The following is a 21,062-nucleotide window of genomic DNA, read 5'->3' as shown; positions in this document are numbered from 1 at the left end:
GGCAGTCATCAATAGTTTACCTCTTCTTGCAGTCCATCTTCAATAAATGAAATGCAAAAATAAATAAGTAAATAAAAGAGAGAGAGAAGTAATAGCAACAATATCTTTTTTTAGTATTGTAACCTAGTGGTAAAAGTAAAAAGACAATAATTTTAAGCTTTTCATCTTCTTGATAAATGTCTTTTAAATAGAGAGAAAATTGTATTGTATCCTATATTACCATTTGTTTTCTGTTCAGCCTATATTATTTCACCTTCATAATATACCATGGTACTTTATTTAGTAAAAATAGAGTATGATGTAATACATCCTAATTTTTTGGAGTAATCATTCCTACTCCTGGGAAAACCTTCCTCAATTTTTGAATTATTTGCTAATATATGTCATTATATTTGCCCCCTTTTAGCTTATGAGATAAAATGGGATACAATTTTTTTTAAAGATTCACTTATTTATTTGAAAGTCAGAGTTACACATGCACACACACAGAAAGAGAGGGAGAGAGGTCTGGAGCTGTGCCAATCCAAAGCCAGAAGCCGGGAACTTCTTCCAGGTGTTCCACATGGGTGCAGGGGCCCAAAGACGTGGGCCATCTTCTACTGCTTTCCCAGGCCATAGTAGAGAGCTGGATCGGAAGTGGAGCAGCCAGGATTTGAACCAGCACTCACATGGGATGTCAGCACAGCAGGCGGCAGCTTTACCCACCAGGCCACAGAACTGGCCCTGAATATGTGTTAATAGAAACATTTTTTCCCAAGTAACAAAAAAACCCTCAAGCTATTTTTAGTAAAATTAAATTATTGCATGTTATAAAAATCTTGGTTAGAGTAGGTAATCAGGTATTGCAAAGCTATCAGGAAGCAAATTTAGTTTCTCTATTTTTTCTTTGTTTCATTCTTTTATGTGTGGACTAGCCTTTCTAAACAGAAACCGAAATTTGTTGTCCTAGTTTATTTTAAATTATTTCTTAATTCAGGAGCCTGACAAAGACACAATACTGTTTCTCAAACTTCATTCCAAAATCTTAGAGGGGAGAAATAATTGAGCCAATGTCTACCCATAATGTCCTTTACCATGAGCAAGAAAAAAAGTCATCAGTTTCAACTGTTGGACAGTTCTGGGAGAAAAGCAGATGTGACTAATAAAGTTATCTTTAAATTGAAAATTTCATTCAGTTTGCTGTTTGGCAGTACTTAGGAAGAACCAATCATATTGCCTTTTGTATATAACTATCTGAAGTATAAATTTTGAGAAAAATTAGTAAGTTGTACAAATTTTTAATTTTTTCAAAGAATTTTAAAATCCTAAAAGATATTTTATGTTTTATGTCTGTATAATTTATTAGTAAACTATAAAGTATCTTTGTTTTCAATATTAATATGTGCCTAACAGTATATATGATTTTTAGGGTGATCTACAAATTACTGGCTTCTAAAAGTGAAAGTATTTGGGTTCAAGCTCTGAAGGTCCTGGGATACTTCCTGAAGCATTTAGGTCACAAGTAAGTTATGTTTTCCCTTATGAATTATAGAGATACCTCTCAAAATTATGTTTTTATGAATTTTTAACTAATATAATTTATGAAATTTGGAATAATTTAAGAGTAGACAAAGTATTTTCATGTGATATTAGTTGTAAAAGTATTTTATAAAATAATGTTTCATTAATTGTATATTATTGAATAAAATCAAAATTTAAGCAATATAGTTTATTTCATTTTCTTCATGAAAAGAAAATATTTTTAATTTGAACAGTTTATTAAAATATTTTGTCAGTATAAAATGAAGTGCTTATGTATGCAATTTCAATGAAACTTTACTTGATTCAGGGAGTACCATGTATATTAGAGTCTCTGGGAGAGATGATTTTATATTCACATATGAATTTTATTTATTTGCATTCTCTTCAGCAATGAGGCTTCTTGATACCTTTTGTGACCTGAAGTTTTTAGAGTACCTTATCACTTCCCCCAATTCCAGAATTAGATACTTTTCAAAAATACTGTAAGCAACAACTATTAATGATTGTATTTTATATTATGTTGTCCAGTGCATGAATCTTCTTTTTGAGTCATTTCTTAATACAAATATTCCCTAGGAAATAGTGCTATGGTTTAAGAATTGTGTAATCCAGAAATTTAGATTTTTTTGTTGATAACTTAATCAGTAGTTAAGTAAGGAAGAGCAGAGACATTTTAGTTATAGGGGATAGTTTGAACAAAGTCAGGATTTTAGAAAAGTATTATAGTTGAGAAAATGTAAATATGCTAAGTAACAGGTTCATTGTTGAGCATTTGATCTAGGATTTAAGCCACCAGTTGGAATGCCTCCATCCCATTATTAGAGTGCTTGGGTTGGCTTTTCTGCTCCACTCCTGACCCCAGCTTCTTGCCAATGTGCGCACTGAAAGCAGGTGATGGCTCAAGTTGCTGACTCCCTGCCACACACTTGGCAGACTCAGAATGAGATTTTGGCTTCTAGCTTTGGCCTGGCCCAGTCCCAACCATTTAGGCTTTTGGAGAGTAAATCAGTGGATGGGAGTTCTCGCCATTTCTCTCTCTGGCTCTCTCTCTTTGTCTTTCATATTAAAAAAAACCAAAGGTCTCTCATTGTAACTTCAGTTAGGGAAAATAAATTTACTTGTAGAAAGGTAAAGAATTATAGCTATTATAGCTGTAGATACACCCTTAAAATATATATATATATATAAAAATATATATAGAGAGAGAGATAAAGAAAACTCATCTAAAACTACAGAAAAAGTTGAAAATCATGCAGAATTAAAAATAATAAGCAGGCAGTTTCCATAGATATGTTGTTAAAATGTTGTTAAGTTTTCCTTTTCCTGTAAAATCCATAAATACAAAGAGTAAAAAATAAAAACTCTCATCAATTGAATAGATAGCTAAATTAGAAGATAGCTACAAGCCATGAACTCTGAAGTGTGAGTATTAAGATTATAGGTATTGGTATTAAATCTTTTAAAATTGAATTATAACTATGAAGAATAAAGAAAAAAGACTATAAAGAGAATGATGAGAGGGTTCATTGATATTAAATTTTACAAAATATCTAGGAAAATATACTTTCTGAAGATCAAAGACCACTTTAAGGTGAAAAATACATCGGTTTGAAGTACTAGCTACATACACATTCATCAATCTAATAGCAGAGTCCTTGAGTCACATTGGTTTCAGAAAACCAGATGCATAACAAATACACAGATGAGCTGTATTTATAGAAAGCAGTCTATCTCTGTGGAGATAGAGGGAGAAGCCATTTTGGGACTGTGAAAGAAAAAGGTTACCAGTGTGTATTCCCTTACACGTGCACAAGGAAATCTCTTGTTGGTTAAGGAGAATTTGACAATAAAGGGTATCTTCAAAAAGTTAATGGAAAATGAATATTGTGAAAAAATTCATCACTGGTTTCAAAATTTATATGCATGAAACAAAACTAAATTCCATTTCCTATGAACTTTTTGAAGCTCCTTCATATTAGAAAATTTGACGTCAGATTATACATGTCAAATAAAACATATGAAAACAGCAGTCAGAACTAAGCATTTGATGATGAAGACTCAACAGAAAAATATTTCTATGGCATATATACTGAATTTGGTTAAAATTTTTACCAAAAGTTTAAAAAATAAGAAACAAATGAATTGCTTTTATGTACAGACAGCCACTAAACAGGATTTTAAGAACTCAGATAAAATGGAAGTGTTGAATTATAAGGTAATGAAGCTTTGGGAAAATATTGGTGGAAAAAGGGGCCGGTGCAATGATCTGGCAGGTAGGGCTGTGCCTGCGGTGCCAGCTTCCCGTATGGGTGCCAATTCGAATCTCAGCTGCTCTACTGCTGATCCATCTCCCTGCTAATGTGCCTGGGAAAGCAGCAGAAGATGGCCCAAGTGCTTGTGCCCCTGTACCTATGTGGGAGACCCTGAGGAAGTTCCTGGCTCCTTGCTTCAGATCTGGCCAGCTCTGGCATTGTTGCCACTTGGGGAATGAACCAGCGGATGAAAGATTGTTAATTGTTGAAACGTTCATAAAACAGAAATTGCAGTTATAATTAATAGCCACTTACAGCTTAAAAGTTTTTTAAACAAAGATTTATTTATTTATTTGAAAGAGTTAGAGAGAGATGGAGGGACAGACAGAGAGAGCTCTCCCATCTACTGATTCACTCCCCAGATGGCTGCTGCAGTGGCCTGGGCTGGGCCAACCCCAAGCCAGAGCCTATAACTCCATTTTGGTCTCCCACATTGGTGACAGGGGCTCAAGCCCTACACCATCTCTGCTTTCCCAGGTTCATTAGCAGAGAGCTGGATTGGAAGTGGAACATCCAGGACTCAAAGTCCAAGACATGAACCCATTGCACTGTAACACTGGACCCAATAGTTTAAAACCTTAAAACAATTTAATTCCTCCAACTCAGTTCACAAAGAATAAAAAGGAAAAGCAATATAATAATAAGATGAATCTGATTGCCATGGAATGAAACTGTGTATGAGTAGGGAATATAACTTCAAGTATAAATTTGACATGATGATTTAGACACCAGAAAAAATGGTAAATTAAAAAAACTGGTAAGATTTTACTAACATACAGTAAAATTTAAAATAAGAACATACTCAAAAATCACAAAGTTCTTCTACCTAGGCATTTTAAGTTGATTAAACTTTTGGGTCATAAAGAAAATGCATGGGGCCAGCGCTGTGGCGTAGCAGGTAAAGCCGCTTCCTTCAGTGTCGGCAGCCCATTTGGGTGCTGGTTCAAGACCCGGCTGCTCCACGTCCAATCCAGCTCACGGCTATGGCCTGGGAAAGAAGTAGAAGATGGTCCAAAGCCTTGGGCCCCTGCACCCATGTGGGAAGACCCAGAGGAAGCTCCTGGATCCTGGCTTTGGATTGGCACATCTCTGGCCATTGCGACCAATTGGGGAGTGAACCAGCAGATAGAAGACCTCTCTCTGCCTCTCCTCTCTGTGTAATTCTGACTTTCAAATAAATAAATAAATCTTTAAATAAAAAAAGATAAAATGCATACTTAAATTGTAAATTTTTTAAATGAATACTTCCAAAGTAAAATTATGCTGTACAACTGAAGAATTGCTTAGAGTAATATAGTTACAGATTCATAAAGTGAAAGATGGAAAAATATATGAGGGGCTGGTGTTGTGGTAAGGTCCACCGCCTGCAGTGCCAACATCCCATATGGCCACTGGTTCGAGTCCCAGCTGTTGATCCAGCTCCCATCTGATATGTGTGGGATAGCAGCAGCAGATGGCCCAAGTACTTGGGCATCTGCACCCATGTGGAAGATACAGAAGAATCTTCTAGCTCCTGGCTTCTGTCTGGCCCAGCCCTGGCCATTGCAGCCATTTGGGGAGTGGACCAGTGAATGGAAGATCCCCCTCTGTCTTAACTCTCTGTAACTCTGACTTTCAAATAAATAAATAAATCGTAATTATATATATATAAAAGCATAAAATTAAAGAATAATCAAATAAGTTGAAGGGGTATAGTAGGAAATAAATAGAAAAACAGAAATAACTTTCTGAAGACAGAAAAACATTAAAAAGTTCATTTTTAAATATAATAAAATTGGATATATCATCACTTAAGTATATCATGAAAGGGCAAAAATATGAATGTGCCAAATAAATGAAAATTTCCATAATTAATATAAAAGCTGAGAGTATTAAAATAATTTTAAATGATACTTTCCCAAGGACTTGATAAGAAAGATAACCCAGTAGAAAAACAGGCAAAAGATGTTAATGGTCATCTTTTAGAGGAAAATACACATGGAAGCATACATTTGAATCCTAATTGTAAAAAAGGAAATGCAAACTAAAGCTATTTTTCACCTATTAGGTTGACAGAACTCCCCAGATTTGACAACCATCTGTGTTAACAAGGTCTTGTGTGGAGCAAGTTATGCTCATGTAGTATAAACTGGAGTGTAAATAAATATAATCCCATGTGGAATGCAGTTCATTAATGTTGATCAGTATCTATCAAAATTAAAAATAAATAGTTTTTTATCATCTTTTATTTGCTTATGGTGGATCATTTATTGCTATCTATTATAAAATTTTAATTAATTTTAACTGATCCATTATAGTCCGTGGCTAAAATTCTAATATAATGATATTCCTTTCCTCTCTCCCTCCTTCCCCTCTCCCTCTCCTACCTACCTTCACACTCCCTTTCTTTTTCTTTAGTTTTTGAGAAAACATCTTTTAAATTTTCATTGTAGTAAAAATGCTTCACCAAATAAGAATTAAAAAGGAAAAAGACCCTAGTTTAGTAGGAATATAGACTGGATATAAACAATAAATGAATGGAAAAATCACCATTTCACCCATGTATAGTAAATTTTTAATCCCAGATCGTTGAAACTATAATAATATAACATTCTTAACCATTGGTTTGACAAATGTATAAAGCAGAGTTTTACAAAAGTATATCTGTAGCAATGCTGATACACACAGGCATTTCTTTCTCTTTGTCTTTTTCTTTCTTTGCTTCCTTCTTTCTTTTTAAATTTTTGTTTCCACATATAAGAAGAATGTGTGGTATTTGTCTTCCTGTCTACAGCTTATTTGTAGCAATATGGACACAACCAGAGGACATGATATGAAATCAAATCAGCCGAACATATATACTTTGAATCCCATGGATTCATCATTTATATACATTTGGAATGATGGTTATTCAGTTAGTCATTGTTGTGTTATTTACTATAAGAAAGGTTAGGAAAAATCTTAAGTTTTTATAAATAGGAGACTTTTAAAATAAATTGTCATTCACATACACAATGCAATACTATCCAATTGTAAAAGAAAATCCATGAGGAAACACTTTGTATTCTGATATCAGAACTGTATTTTTCAATGATAAACATGGTGATATATGCTTTTGTTTTGCAGAAAAAGAGAATATAGGAATATAATAACTCATTTATAGTGGAAAATCTAATAAAATATATGAAAAACAAGAAATCTATAACAATGGTTCTTAGTGAGCAACTGCTAGAAACAAAGGTGGATATGGATAATTTTAATTTTTTAATCATGTGAATGTAAACAATGGAAACACTACTTTAATAATTATATCATTACAAACTACTAACAATAACATACAACTAATGAAATGTTAGAAGAATTTCCACTAATTATTTTATTGAGTTGGGTTGAATAAAATGAATGTTTCATAGTTAAAATGAAGAGTACTGGATTGATACAATCTTGTAACCAAGAAGAATAGGCTAACATTAAAATAAAAGAAAGCCTGCATATATTGATGAACAATAAATAGATATAATTGATGAGTATAAAAATGTGAGATCCTGGCTGAAGCACACATTTTCTTTGTAGCTCTGGAAAGATTCCTGGGCTTGGAATTTACCAATGTAATGGAGTAAAACACTAGTTTTCCCATCATAGATTTTAAGGTTATACTAGAAATTACATTGAAAGTGGTTAATCACAATATCCATATGATAATTTGAATAACTAGCAATAGTTATTAGTAGACTTAGGTAATTAAAATATTAATTATTATGCACTAATTTTAATATACAGCTAAAATCCCAAGGTAATCATTGTTACTGAAAAATAAAATATCATCCAAACTCAGAATCTCATTTGTGCCTATTGAGGGATTATATGCCTCACAGTGAATCTAACTTGAGGATACTAATGAAGTTATACTGAAATCTGTGTTGATTGGTCCCTTCTGATGCATAGTTTCTAATTTCTGTAAAGTATCTGGGATGCAGGGTTGCGAGATAATCTGTAAACTTTTTCAGCTGAACTAGAGAATGTTGTGATATTAATCATTAAAATTGAGAAGTCTGTTCCAAATAATATATGCAGCTACTTTTGCTCCAGAGTTTAAGTCTCTGCTTGAGTGTGGGGTGGATTTAACTGGCTGTCTTCCATAGAGTATATAAATTTTAAAGCATATATTAAAAGATTTCTATCATGGAAATAAACATCCTCAAACAAGTAAACTTGTACTTGTCTAATGTTTTCAGGTTTTTTTTATTTTAAGATTTATTTATTTATTTGAAAGGCATAGTGAAAGAGAAGGAAAAACAGAGGTAGATGTTTTTCATCCTTTGATTCATACCCCAAATTGTTGCAATGGCTAGGGCTGGGCCAGATTGAAGCCGGGGGCCAGGAACTCCATCCAGGCCTGTCACATGGGTAAAGGGGCCCAATTACTTGGGCTGTTTTCCGCTGCTTTCTCAGGCACAGTAGCAGGGAATTGGATTGGAAGTGAACAGCCAAGATTCATTCCATTTCTCACATGGAATGTAGGAGTCACAGCTAGCAGCTTAACCCACTGTGCCTCCATGCCAGGCCCCAGATGTAATGACTTTATTTGTTTAATTTTTTTATTATTTTTTTTTGACAGGCAGAGTTATACAGAGAGAGAGAGAGAGACAGAGAGAAAGGTCTTCCTTTTTCCGTTGGTTCACCCCCAAGTGGTCACTACGGCCGGCGGCACTGCGCCGATCCCAAGCCAGGAGCCAGGTGCTTCTTCCTGGTCTCCCATGTAGGTGCAGGACCCAAGCACTTGGGCCATCCTCCACTGCCCTCCGGGGCCACAGCAAAGAGCTGGACTGGAAGACGAGCAACCGGGACAGAATCTGGTGCCGTGACCGGGACTAGAACCCGGGGTGCCGGTGCCGCAGGTGGAAGATTAGCCAAGTGAGCCACGGCGCCGGCAATGACTTTAAACACAGTTACTTCTGGGTGAATTTTTCCAAAATTTTGCAAGACATTTACACTATGAAATATACTGTGGTAGTTACAAGTTGCTGCATATAGTTACTTATTATATGCCTGTTATATGATGTTTACCTTAATAGTTTATTTTTGGGACTAGTGGAAACTAGTCCATTTTTTTTTTTCTAGCAGATCCAGTTATCTGTTAAACAAAAAGTATGGCTTATTATAGATTCTGAGTATGGCAGATTGAAAGAAGCTTCCTTTCTCTATGCTTTCAATTCCAAGCTGCCTTTCTTTTTATCAGCCAATTTTTGGATCCTACATGTACATGGGTACAAATGAGTCTTGGTGTTCTGTTGGGCTACCAGCTGTGGGAAACAGGAGAATTTGTAAGGGGATTTCTCTGCCTTGGGGAGGCAAGCATTTGTATAAGTATGTTAGAGTACTAAGATAATACTAAAAAATGACAAATCCTGACAGGTGTTTTTGCTCTCAAAGATCTCACTTTTTAAATCCTATTCTCTTCTTTCTGCCCAGACCCTCACCTTAAAGGAATGTTAACACTAGCTTCCATTTTAAGTAGATTTTCATGTAAGTAAGGCTTCCATGTAAGACTGCCAGAAGGCCAAGAGATACCTGAAATGGTGGGATAAATCTTCCTGCCCTTATACTTGTGGGTGTGCAGAAAGACTGTAAGGGACTAACATCTTGCCACATTTGATATTATAGGTCACTGAGTTTAGAGGATACTTTTCTTTGTTATACCTACAAGCATCACATCATTGAAAAATCATAGCTGTAAGGTCTGACGTTAACTCTATATATCTAAGAGTAACAACTCACCAAAAAGTCCTGGTAGCCAGAGTATAGGAGATTGGAGAGAATTATCAAATTATATAACCAATCAAATAGAATTAAGGTGGAGGTCATGGTGGAACATTTGAATGTATCTTTACAAAGAATATTTAAGATTCAAGTAGAGCACCAAAGATGTTAAGCTGCCCTTTCCAGCTTCTAACTTTCTCCCTGGTTAACCCACATTAGTTGACTGGAAGATCTGAGAGCACAAACAAAAAATAGAAAACATGAGAAATGAACAAAGCTTTAGAAAATATGAGAGCTAACATGTGACTAATAAGTCTTGAAGGAAAAAATGACATCTCCTGAAAAAAGTTGTACTACTGAAAATTTAGATATGCTGGGTAGGATATGTAAAAAATCCTTCAAAATTTGTAGCTGAGCACACAGAAGGGAAATTCTCATACATCAAAAATGAAAATCAAATGTAAAGAAACAAGGTAATTTTAAAATCATATATTTTTAAAAAACCCTCCAAAATAGGTTCTGGAAATGAAATAAAAAGTAATAACTAGGTTAACAATTGCATGTGCTTGTTAAATGGATTAGATAGACTTCATAAAAAATGATGAATATGAACATAGAACTGAAGAAATTACATAGAATGCAACACTGAGAAACAAAATTGACACCCAAGAATGGAGGTTAAGGGATGTGATAAAAATGAAAGTTTTCAAATATGACTCAAAAGGCTTACAGAAAAGGGAAGGAGGGACAGGGGAATAGTCAATATTCAAAGTATTTTACTGGGGCTGGTGCTTTGGCATAATGGGTAAAGCTGCCGTGTGCAGTGCCAGCATCCCATGTGGGTGACAGTTTGAATCCTGGCTTCTCCACTTCTGATCCAGCTCTCTGCTATGGCCTGGGACAGCAGTAGAAAATGGCCCAAGTCCTTGGGCACCTGCACCCATGTGGGAGACCTAGAGGAGGTTCCTGGCTCCTGGCTTTGGATCGGCACAGCTCTGGCCGTTGCGGCCATTTGGGGAGTGATCCAGCAGATGGAAGACCTCTGTCTCTCTCTGCCTCTCCTCTCTCTGTGTAACTCTGACTTTCAAATAAATAAATAAATGTTTAAAAAAAGCAAAGTATATTACTGAAAACTTCTATTACACAACTGATGAAAACTCATTACATTTTGAAAGTAAAATGAGACATGAGTAGGACAAATTAGCATAAAATCTCACTTGTAAAGTGAAATTGCATAACATCAAAAACAGAAAAAGGAAAGTTATCAGTATGATATTAAAACAAGTTCAAAATTTTATTCATTTTTTAACATATTTACTCATTTGAAAGGCTGATTGACAGAGACAGAGAGAAAGAGATCTTCCATCCACTGGTTCTCTCCCCAAATGACTGCCGGGGCCAAGGCTGGGTTAGGCTGAATTTAGGAGCCAGGAACTGCATCAGGTTCTCTCACGTGTTGCAGGAGCAAGCACTTGGGCCAAATTTCACTGCTTTCCCAGTCACATTAGCAGGGTAATGAATCATGAGCCTTACAGCCAGGACTCGAACCTGCTTGCCAGTACTGCATGCTGACATCACAGGTGGCAGCTTGACCTGCTATATAACACAACATGGGCTCCAAATGCAATACAGAATATGTTCTTCTACAACAACCCAACTTGGGAGATTCTAAGGTGTTTGGAAAGTAAACAATAGAAATAACACCTTAGTCAAAAAAGAAATTAGAGAAAATTAGAAGGTAGGTTGAATTGAATGGAAATAAAGTGATGACACAGAACATTTATTGAATTGTTTTTGCATTGCTAATGAAATGTAAAATTCTACATCCATGTTCTAAAAGTGTTTTCTAATTTTAAAAAGGGTAACAAGACCCTACCACTTCCAAGAGAAATAACTATATTCATACCTAAACTTGCACGTGAATATTATTAGTACAATTGTTCATAATAGCCCCAAAGTAGAAACAATCCAAAAATCTTAAGAGCTGGTTAATGAGTAAGCAAAATGTTCTGTATCCTTGTTTGAGTAGATGACGTTATGATCATAAACTTGAAAACAAAATATCACAGTTAAATAATACAAAGTTAAATCTATTACAGATTCAATAAGAACTTGATAAAATACAATGATGGTGTAGACAGCATCTGTCTCTTTAAGAACAGGACCAATTGAATAGATAATGCATAAATATGTTAAGAAATTGAGTAATATTCATAAAAATATTTGCAAAAATTTACTGAGCTACATGAAGTAGGGTATTTAAGAAAGTTAGTAGAAAATGGAATTCTAAAAATAAGTTTGTTTTGGTGCAGACATTTTTGAAACTCATGCATATGAGCAGTCTTCAATAAAGTTCATGAAGGGGGCGATATGGCACAGTGGGTTAAGCCACCACTTGAGATGCCTATGTCCCATATTGGAGTGTCCTTGAAAGTCCCAGACGCTACTTTTGATCCAGTTTCCTGCTGATACTCCTGGGAGGCAGCATGTGATAACTCAAGTAGTTGGGCCACTTCTGCATCTGTGGAAGACCCAGATGGAATTCTGGGCTTCTAGTTTTGGCCTGGCTGTTAGGGGAGTTGTGGAGTGAACCAGTGAAAGGAAGATTGCTCTCTGTCTCTTGTTTTCTTTCTCTCACTCTGCCTTTCAAATAAATAAATAATATTTTTAAAAATAGTTCATGAAAAATGTGTTATGAAAAAGCTATGCATGGATTTAAAAAATTTTTGTGCCAGAGTAAATCAATTCCACTTTCCATGAACTTTTTTGAGGTGTCCTCATATGTTTAGTCTCACATCTTTGAGAATGTACTTTATGGCTAAAGAAGTTTTTTAAAAAAAATCATGTCCTTGATTATAAAAGGAACGAAGTTAACCAAGAGGAGAATATACTGGCCACCATTTTCTGAAAACAACGTAATAAAATCAGAAGTCAAAAAAAGAAACTAAAGGGTAGTCATTATGATACAGCAGGCTACCACTTTAATGATACCTGAATCCCACATTAGAGTGTATATTTGAGTCCTGCCCTTTCCTCTTCTGATCCAGCTTTAAGCTAATGTGCCTGGAAAGATAGATGATGGTGGCCCAAGTACTTAGGTCCTGCCTTTCCATGTAGGAGGCCTTCATGGAATTCCTGATTCCTGGCTTCAGCCAGGCCAGCACTGCCTATTGCAAGCATTTGGGGATTGCATCAGTAGATGGAAGATATCAATATCTCTTGGTCTCAGTCTTTCTTTCTCTCTCTATCACTCTACTTTTAAATAAAAAAAAATAATTCTTTGGAAAATTTGAACCTAAAACTTCACTACTTAGAAATTAAGAAACAGTGCCACCCACTTGGGAGACCCAAATGAAGCTTCTGGCTCCTTACTTCAGTGTGTCCCAGCCAGAGCCATTGTGGCCATCTGGGAAGGGAACAGCAGATGACAGATCTCTCTTTCTGTTTCTCCTTCTCTTTATATAATTCTGATTTTCAAATAAATAAATAAATCTTAAAAAAATTCAGCCTAAGGAAATAATATGCCCAAGGAAAAGTTTGTTTATGATGACACAAAAATTAGAGAAAATATAAAAGACAAACAATGGTGAATGAATAAATTTATCAGGCTGTATTTTTATTAGTGATATTTCATGACACTGAAAAAAGCACAATATATTGTTAATTCAAATGAAACAAGCTATAAATTACCTTGTATGGAATAATTCCATTGTATAGATATCATTTATATCCATCTGCATATTTATTTACATAGTATTTAAGATGGGAGAACATAAATTGATATTTGTAATTATATCTGAATTATATAATTAAATCTTTGTATTTTTATTTACATATATTTTCTTAATTTATTATACAGAATATTTCTGTGACCATCCACAAAAAGCTTTTTTATTTTGTGAAGAAGGAAGTTAGAATACACTTCTGTATAATGTTTAGTAAGCTAACAAATCTGTATAAATTTGTATGACTAGAAGTTTATTCTTTTTTTTAAGATTTATTTATGTGTTTGAAAGGAAGAGTTACTGAGGCAGAGAGAGTGAGCGCTTTCAACTGCGGTTCATTCCACAAATGGCCGCAATAGCTGCGGTTGGCTCAGGTTGAAGCCAGGAGCCTAAAGGCTCATCCAGGTTTCCACATGGTTGCTGGGGCTCAAGCATTTGGGCCATCTTCCACTGCTTTTCCAGGTGCATTAGCAGGAGCTGGATCAGAAGTAGAGTAGCTGGTACCCAAACTGGTGCCCATATGGGATGCCAGCATTGCAGGCAGAGGCTTAACTCACTACACTACAATGCCAGTCCCTTGAAGTGTACTCTTCAAAAAAGTGGATTATGGGGGCCTGTACTGTGGTATAACAGGTTAAAGCCCTGGCCTGCAGTGCTGGCATCCCATATGGACACTGGTTTGATCCTGGCTGTTCCACTTTGATTGATCCATTTCCCTGCTAGTGTGTCTGTGAAAGCAGCAGAGGGTGGCCCAAGTTCTTGGGCTTCTGCATCCACCAGCAGATGGAAGACCTCTCTCTCTCTGTGTCTCTGCTTCTCTCTGTCTAACTCTGCCTTTCAAATAAATAAACAATCTTTTAAAAAAAAAAAGTGGATTTTAAAAAAAGTGGGCAGAAATTAAAAAAAAAAAGTGGGCAGAAATCCTGTGCAATGCAATAGATGAAACATACTTCACTTAACATAATACCTTCCAGTTCCATACATGTTGTAAGTTATGAGTCCATCCTTTTTATAGCTGAGTAGTATTCCATTGTGTATATGTATTCCATTTTCTTTTTTTCATTAACTAGTGGATGGACAGTCAGGTTGTTACAATTTCTTTGCTATTGTGAATAGTAGGAGTACAGATGTTTCCTTGACAGATTGATTTCATTTCCTTTGGTATATACCCAGTATTGGGATTGATGGATCACACAGTAGTTTTGTTTTTAGTTTTTTGAGGGACCTACATACTGTTGTCCACCATGGCTGCATTAATTACCAAAACAATGCACAGGGATTCCATTTTTTCAGCATCCTCACTAACATTTGTTATCTTTTTCTTTTGATTTTAGCCAGTCTAACTGTAGTAAGGCATTTAATTTGCATACAGTTATGACATGATCACTCATGTGCAGTCTAGAGAAATAGTGATCTCATAGAAGTAAAAAAGTATAATGGTGGTTACCATAGACTGGGGAGAGAAAGGGGAGAAAGGGATGGAGAACGGTTGATTAATGGGTACTAGGTAATATCTAGATGGATAGGCATAAGAAGTTCTGGGCTTCTATTGTACAGTAGGGTAACTGTAGATAGTGTTAACATACTGTACATTTCTCTATTGAAAAACTAGAGGATGAGATTTTCAGTGTTTTTGCCATAAAGAAATGTTAAATGCTTGAGTAGATAGATGGTTACCCCAATTGGACATTATGCATGTCTCAAAAGATCAAATAGTTCTCCTTAATTATGTAAAATTTTTATGTCTCTTAAATTTTAAAAACAAAATTTAAAAAAGAGATAAAGGAAATTGGCACTAAAAGCTGAAGTCTGTTTAGGTCTTAAGTGTAAACAGGTTATGATCTTACTTTTTCCTGTGTTGTCTTAGTGGAGTCTTTTCCTGTACTGAATCACAGGGCTAGTTCATTCTTATTTGTCGTGTGGGAAACAAAGTCCTATGATGACTTTTTTTTTTTTTTGATAGCTCTTGACTGGTATGCAGCAAAATTAATTCGTAACTATTTATTTTTACATGCAAACTGCAGAAGGAAGCTGACTTCTCTATTCCTTGGTATTTGTACGGTATTATTCAAGTTTCCCCCTAACCTAGAGTTAGTTGTTTGTGTAAGCATTTACATTGGAGGGGATAATCCAGAGAGCATGAATTTCTCTGGTAGCTGAAGTTGGAATAGCAAAGTGAAGAAATTATTCTAAATTCCATATGGCCCAATAAAATTGACCAGCTCATCGTACTAAAGATGCATCCAGGAAAGTTCTTAGGCATTTTTTCCTTATTTATTATGAAAAGTGAATGCCTTAAGCCTCCTTTTCTTCCATGTGTCATGAATAGGAAGACATTTAAGTCTTCCTTCCTTTAGCACTGTAATATCCATAAATCTTGCCTTTCTTTTTCTAAAATGACCAATTGACCTTTTCCATAAGTGATTTTGCAAACTCAGCCACAAGACAGATGCCCTAAGATCCTCATCAGTTTAGGCAATTTTTCTGCTTTCCTCACTGGACTAAGGAGGATTAGATGAGGGGACTGGATGTCCTATGGGTTCAGTTGTGGATTGCAACTTGGAGTCTGATGTTAGAAGAGAGGATTTCCAGGTGAGTGATACCCAAATAAATACTTTTGATTTCTATAATAATTGAGATAACAATAGATGGTACAACAGATAAAATGATTAACCTTCAGTCACTTACCAGACTAGTGCTGTCTTTCTATTTCACTTAAGATCCAAATGGGTTTTCCCAGCATTTGATTCTCTTACAGGTAGTGATTTGAGAACCAGGCAACTTCTTCCATCTGTGACTTCCTGGGCTTCATCATATGGCTGCTGTATAGCAGGCTGGGGGAAAGAGCACAGATGTAAATGAGTGCTTTTCTTGTGGGCCAGCCCTAAAAACAGTACACAACTTTTCTGCTCACATTTCTTTGGCTAGAACTAAGTTAAATGGCCATACCTACCTGTAAGAGAGGCTAGAAATGTAGTACAGCTGTGAACTCAGGATGAAAAGAAAAAGATTGGTGGTTCTGTAGTCTATGTCACAGTTGCCAAAGCCAAACAGAACAATAGAGAATCAGAGACAGACAAGAGATACTGAGAGGTTGGGAGCCAAGGAAATCCATATCATGAATTCCAAGAAACAAGAAAGAGAAGCGTGCAGTAATTCTTTAAGCTAGAACTATCTTTGAAGAGGTCTTTTAACTGTCAGACTGATGGATGTGAGACGGGAACAGTCATTAGAAAGTACTGAGTTTTGTTTTTAATCTGTGGAAAAACATAAATACAAGCAATGATGACGTGTAGAATTATTTTATTCTGTAATCATAATATCAAGTTATATTATTAAGTTTTAACCATAATTTTAGATACTTGATGTTAAGGTTTATTATACACTGTTTTATAGATTTACATGCACATAATTAAAAATTATGTGGTCTCTGTGTTATGGTTAATAATTGTAACCCAGGCGGCTCCGCGGCTCACTAGGCTAATCCTCCACCTTGCTGCGCCGGCACACCGGGTTCTAGTCCCAGTCGGGGCATCAGATTCTGTCCCGGTTGCCCCTCTTCCAGGCCAGCTCTCTGCTGTGGCCCCGGAGTGCATTGGAGGATGGCCCAAGTGTTTGGGCCCTGCACCCCATGGGAGACCAGGATAAGCACCTTGCTCCTGCCTTCGGATCAGCGCTGTGCGCCGGCCGCAGCGCGCCAGCCGCGGCGGCCATTTGAGGGTGAACCAACAGCAAAGGAAGACCTTTCTCTCTGTCTCTCTCTCTCACTATCCACTCTGCCTGTCAAAAAAAAAATAATAATTGTAACCCAGTAAAAATTCTAAATACTTATTAGAAATTTGAAAGTAATAACTCAGCTTTTATATAATATTATATAATTTATATATTTCTTCTTTTAGTTTCTATGGATATTTTGAGAAGTGCTTGAACAACTTTCATGGAACTTTAAGGACAGTTATGTTATAAACTAATGCTTAATTTTGTAGATAGATGCTTGTAAAAATAATTGCCTACATGATTCAATATTTTCTTATAAATTGTGTCTTATCCCAAAGTCATGTGATTAGAGAACCCAATGTGTTTTATGTTGTTTTTCCCCCCTTCTTTTCAGGAGGAAAGTTGAAATTATGCACACCCATAGTCTTTTCACTCTTCTTGGAGAACGGCTGATGTTGCATACAAACACAGTGACGGTTACAACATACAATACACTATATGAGGTAAAAATTATGTATGACAAAAATTTGAAGTATATATAATGGAAACCCTTAGACTATGTTATTTTGATTAGTAATTAGTTCATCTAAAAAGCTAATAAAATAGAGCCAATAAAGCCAAAATAATTTTTAAAGATACATGCCATAGATATTTATTTATTTTGAAACATATCTATAAAATTATTTGCCAGTCTTTTTATTTTTTTAAGATTTATTTATTTATCTGAAAGGCAGAGTTACAGAGAGGCAAAGGCAGAGAGAGAGAGGGGTCTTCCATCTGCTAGTTCACTCCCCAAATGGCCACAACAGCAGGAGCTAGGCTAATCCTAAGCCAGGCACCAAGAGCGTCTTCTGGGTATCCCTCACAGGTGCAGGGGTGCAAGCACTTGGGCCATCTTCTGCTGCTTTCCCAGTTCATAGCAGAGAGCTGGATCAGAAGTGGAGTAGCAGGGACTCTAACTGGCACCCATATGGGATGCAAATACTGCAGGCAGCAGTTTTAACTACTATAGCACCAGCTCCCTTGCCAGTCTTTTTTTGTTGGCCCACTGGTTTATCTTTGAGTGTTAGTTGTCTGACTGGCCTTGAAAAGTCTTTATCATGTCAACTACACCCATAGAGTGTCATTTGTTAGTTCTTTCCTCCTCACCCTCTTGCTCTTGCTCTCTGCCTGTTTCTAATAGATCGCAACTACCACCATGAAGCTACAGTTGATTTTGTGATAAAATGTGGGTAAGAGTTATTTGTAAAAAAGATATCTGGATGTACCTTCAGATATCATTTCAATTTTGAAATTCTTTCTTATTATTTCTGATAGATGGGCATATAACTTTAGGTTCAGTATTTCCTGTGAAATGTATGTACTATCTCACAAAGTGGCTACTTTATTTTTAAATGCTAGTAAAATATTAGGAATGTTTATTCACATTCACCTTAATTCTACTTTCCTGAAACTGGTTTTCAGTCATCTGACTTCTTTTCTCTAGTGCAAGCATTAGCAAACTAGCAGTGTCTGTTTTTATGTGGCTTGTGTGCAAGTTAAGGACTGTTTTGTATTCTTGAATGATTAAAAAATAGGAAAAATAATACATGATAGGTAAGAGTTAGGTGAAATTCAAATGTTAATGTCCATAAGTAGTTTTGTTGGAATACAACCACACTCATTTGTTTATGGATTGCTTAAGACTGCTTTTGCACTACAACTACAGTTAACACAGAATGTTTGCATGCTCACATCACTCTGCACTGCCACTTAGCTCACAAGGAACCACAGCAATGCTTAACTCAGCATTGGTCTATGTACCACATATATTGTCAACCCTTTTTTTTTTAAATACCTGTACTTGCCTATCATGTCAGAACAAGAAAAGAAAGATAGATTTAAAATCTCAATTTTTAAAACAGAGGAGACTGTGGATTATTTTGTTAAATATTTAGAAGATATGGCAATGTTTCTGTTAATTGAAGCACATTATCATTGTGTTCAAAGAATGCTCATTGAGGGGCTGATGTTGCAGTATAGCAGGTTAAGCTATCACCCTCAGTGCCAGCAGCCCATATGGGCACTGGTTCATGTCCTAGCTGTTTCAAGTGCAATGCAGCTCCCTGCTAATGGTCTGAGAAAAGCAATGAAAGATGGTTCAAGTTCTTGGCCCCCTGCTGCTCACATAGGAGACCTGGAAGAAGCTCCTGGCTCCTGGCTTTGGCCTGACCCAGCCCTGGCCATTGCAGGTATTTGGGAAGTTAAGCAGCAGATGGAGATCTCTTCCCCCCTCTCTCTATAACTCTGACTTTCAAATAAATAAACAAGAACAACAAAAGAATAGTCATTGAAATTGCCAAAAACATATTATAATATTCCTAACTTAGAAAAGTAGCGGTCAAAAAATATAAAACATAGTTTCATCATTGCAGATTTCCTCATATTAGCACAGAAAATTAAATGAAAGACATTGAGGAAGGCAGATTGATATTCTGAATAGAATTCTAATGTAATTTTGTAAATATGGGAAAAATTCAAAATTCTCTAATACTACAAGTTTTTGTCTAAGCCACAGATCAGACTCAGTTCAGTTCCAGTTTGTATACCTCCTGTAAACATTAATTGATGAGAAAATATTTTGAAACGTGTTAAATTATATGAAATTTAAATTTCATATCCACAAGTAAAGTTGAATTGGAAGAAGGCTAGCCATTCTTGTACACTTAATTATATTTTTGGGGTGACTTTACAGCAATAGAGTTGAGTAGTTATAACAGACTGTTTAATCCCCCAAATCCTGAAATACTTAGCAGACATTTTCAACAAAATACTGCTGATCCCTGCTGTACCATAACACAAAGAAATGTAACTCTCCTATGTGTTTTTTATTTAACAACATATTATTTGAATCAGAACACACATCCATTACAGAAATTTATGGAATATAAAACAGCATCAAGTAAAACGTACCTGTAGAATCGCTTATTAACAGGACTCACATTTTATATAGGAGAACCTCATTCAAGGCCCTGGCTACTCTGCTTCTGATCAAGCTTCCTGCTAATGTTTTTGGGAGTCAGGAGATAAAGGTTCTAGTACCCAGGTTCCTGCTCCTACCTGGGAGACCCATATAGAATTTTGGGCTTCTGGCTTCAGCCTGGCACAGCGCTATCTATTGTCAGCATTTGTGGAGTGAAACAGCAAATGGAAGATATCTCACTCTCACTCTCACTATCAATGTTACTCTCCCTTTCAAATAGGTGAAAATAAACACTTTTCTAATAAAGATATCCTATATATAGGTTTGTGTCCTCCTTTTCCCACTTAATTTTTACAAATATTTTTATTATAAAATAATTAATCTAAAACTGGGAGGGCAAACTGTTCTGGTAAAGTGACAAAATATTTTAAGCTTTGTGGGCTATACGGTACACAGTTGTAACACAGAAGCATCCATAGACCTAATGCACAGTGTCCCCATAAAATTGTATTACAAAAACAGGTGATAGGCCAGATGTGGCCAATAGGCTATAGTTTTCAGGACCCTGCTCTATAATGTTACCTTTATCTATCTATCTTCATTTTTTCTATCTTTTAGAACTCTCTCCTGTAAATCTAAGAGTAGCTGTTCTTTTATCCGTACTTGGAGATAAAAGCCATATTATTTATCGACTGTACTCTCCAGAACAATACCCTTTGAATTATAACAGTTTTACATATTGCTCCAGTATTTGGCATTCAGAACTGAATATGGAATAAGATTGAGCACCACTAATCTGAAAATGTAAGACCAAAAATGCTCTAAAATCCAAAACTTTTTGAATGACACGTGATGCCCAAAGGGTTTTGGATTTTGGAGCATTTCAGATTTTTAATTTTTTTATTAGGGATACTCGGTTTATGCAAATAAATTTCAGCTTCTGGAAACTTTGTAATCTACAATACTTCTTGTCGCTCCCCGTCTTCATGGGGGAACGACACTAAACCCTGCCTAGGCTTCATATCCGAGTCACGGCACCATTATGTCGCTCCCCCTCTTCGTGGAGGAGCAACACAGGACCCTGCG

At 35.9% G+C, this 21,062-nt stretch overlaps 1 protein-coding gene across 10 annotated transcripts in view; it reads left to right on the top strand.

The window, feature by feature from the left end:
- Positions 1-21,062, top strand: part of NBEA (neurobeachin) — a 732,675-nt gene that overhangs the window by 186,938 nt on the left and 524,675 nt on the right. For all 10 annotated transcript variants that reach the window (XM_070049020.2, XM_070049018.2, XM_051831739.3 and 7 more), the window contains exons 17-18: positions 1,409-1,501; positions 17,409-17,517. In XM_070049020.2, coding sequence (XP_069905121.1) covers positions 1,409-1,501; positions 17,409-17,517 — 202 coding nt within the window. The remainder of the gene's footprint in view (positions 1-1,408; positions 1,502-17,408; positions 17,518-21,062) is intronic.

This window comes from Oryctolagus cuniculus, chromosome 9 (assembly GCF_051225735.1).
Source record: "Oryctolagus cuniculus isolate XC-2025 breed Fujian yellow rabbit chromosome 9, ASM5122573v1, whole genome shotgun sequence".
NCBI classification, from domain to species: Eukaryota; Metazoa; Chordata; class Mammalia; order Lagomorpha; family Leporidae; genus Oryctolagus; species Oryctolagus cuniculus.
Note: the sequence above shows the minus strand (reverse complement) of the source record. Positions and strands in the feature narration are given on the sequence as shown.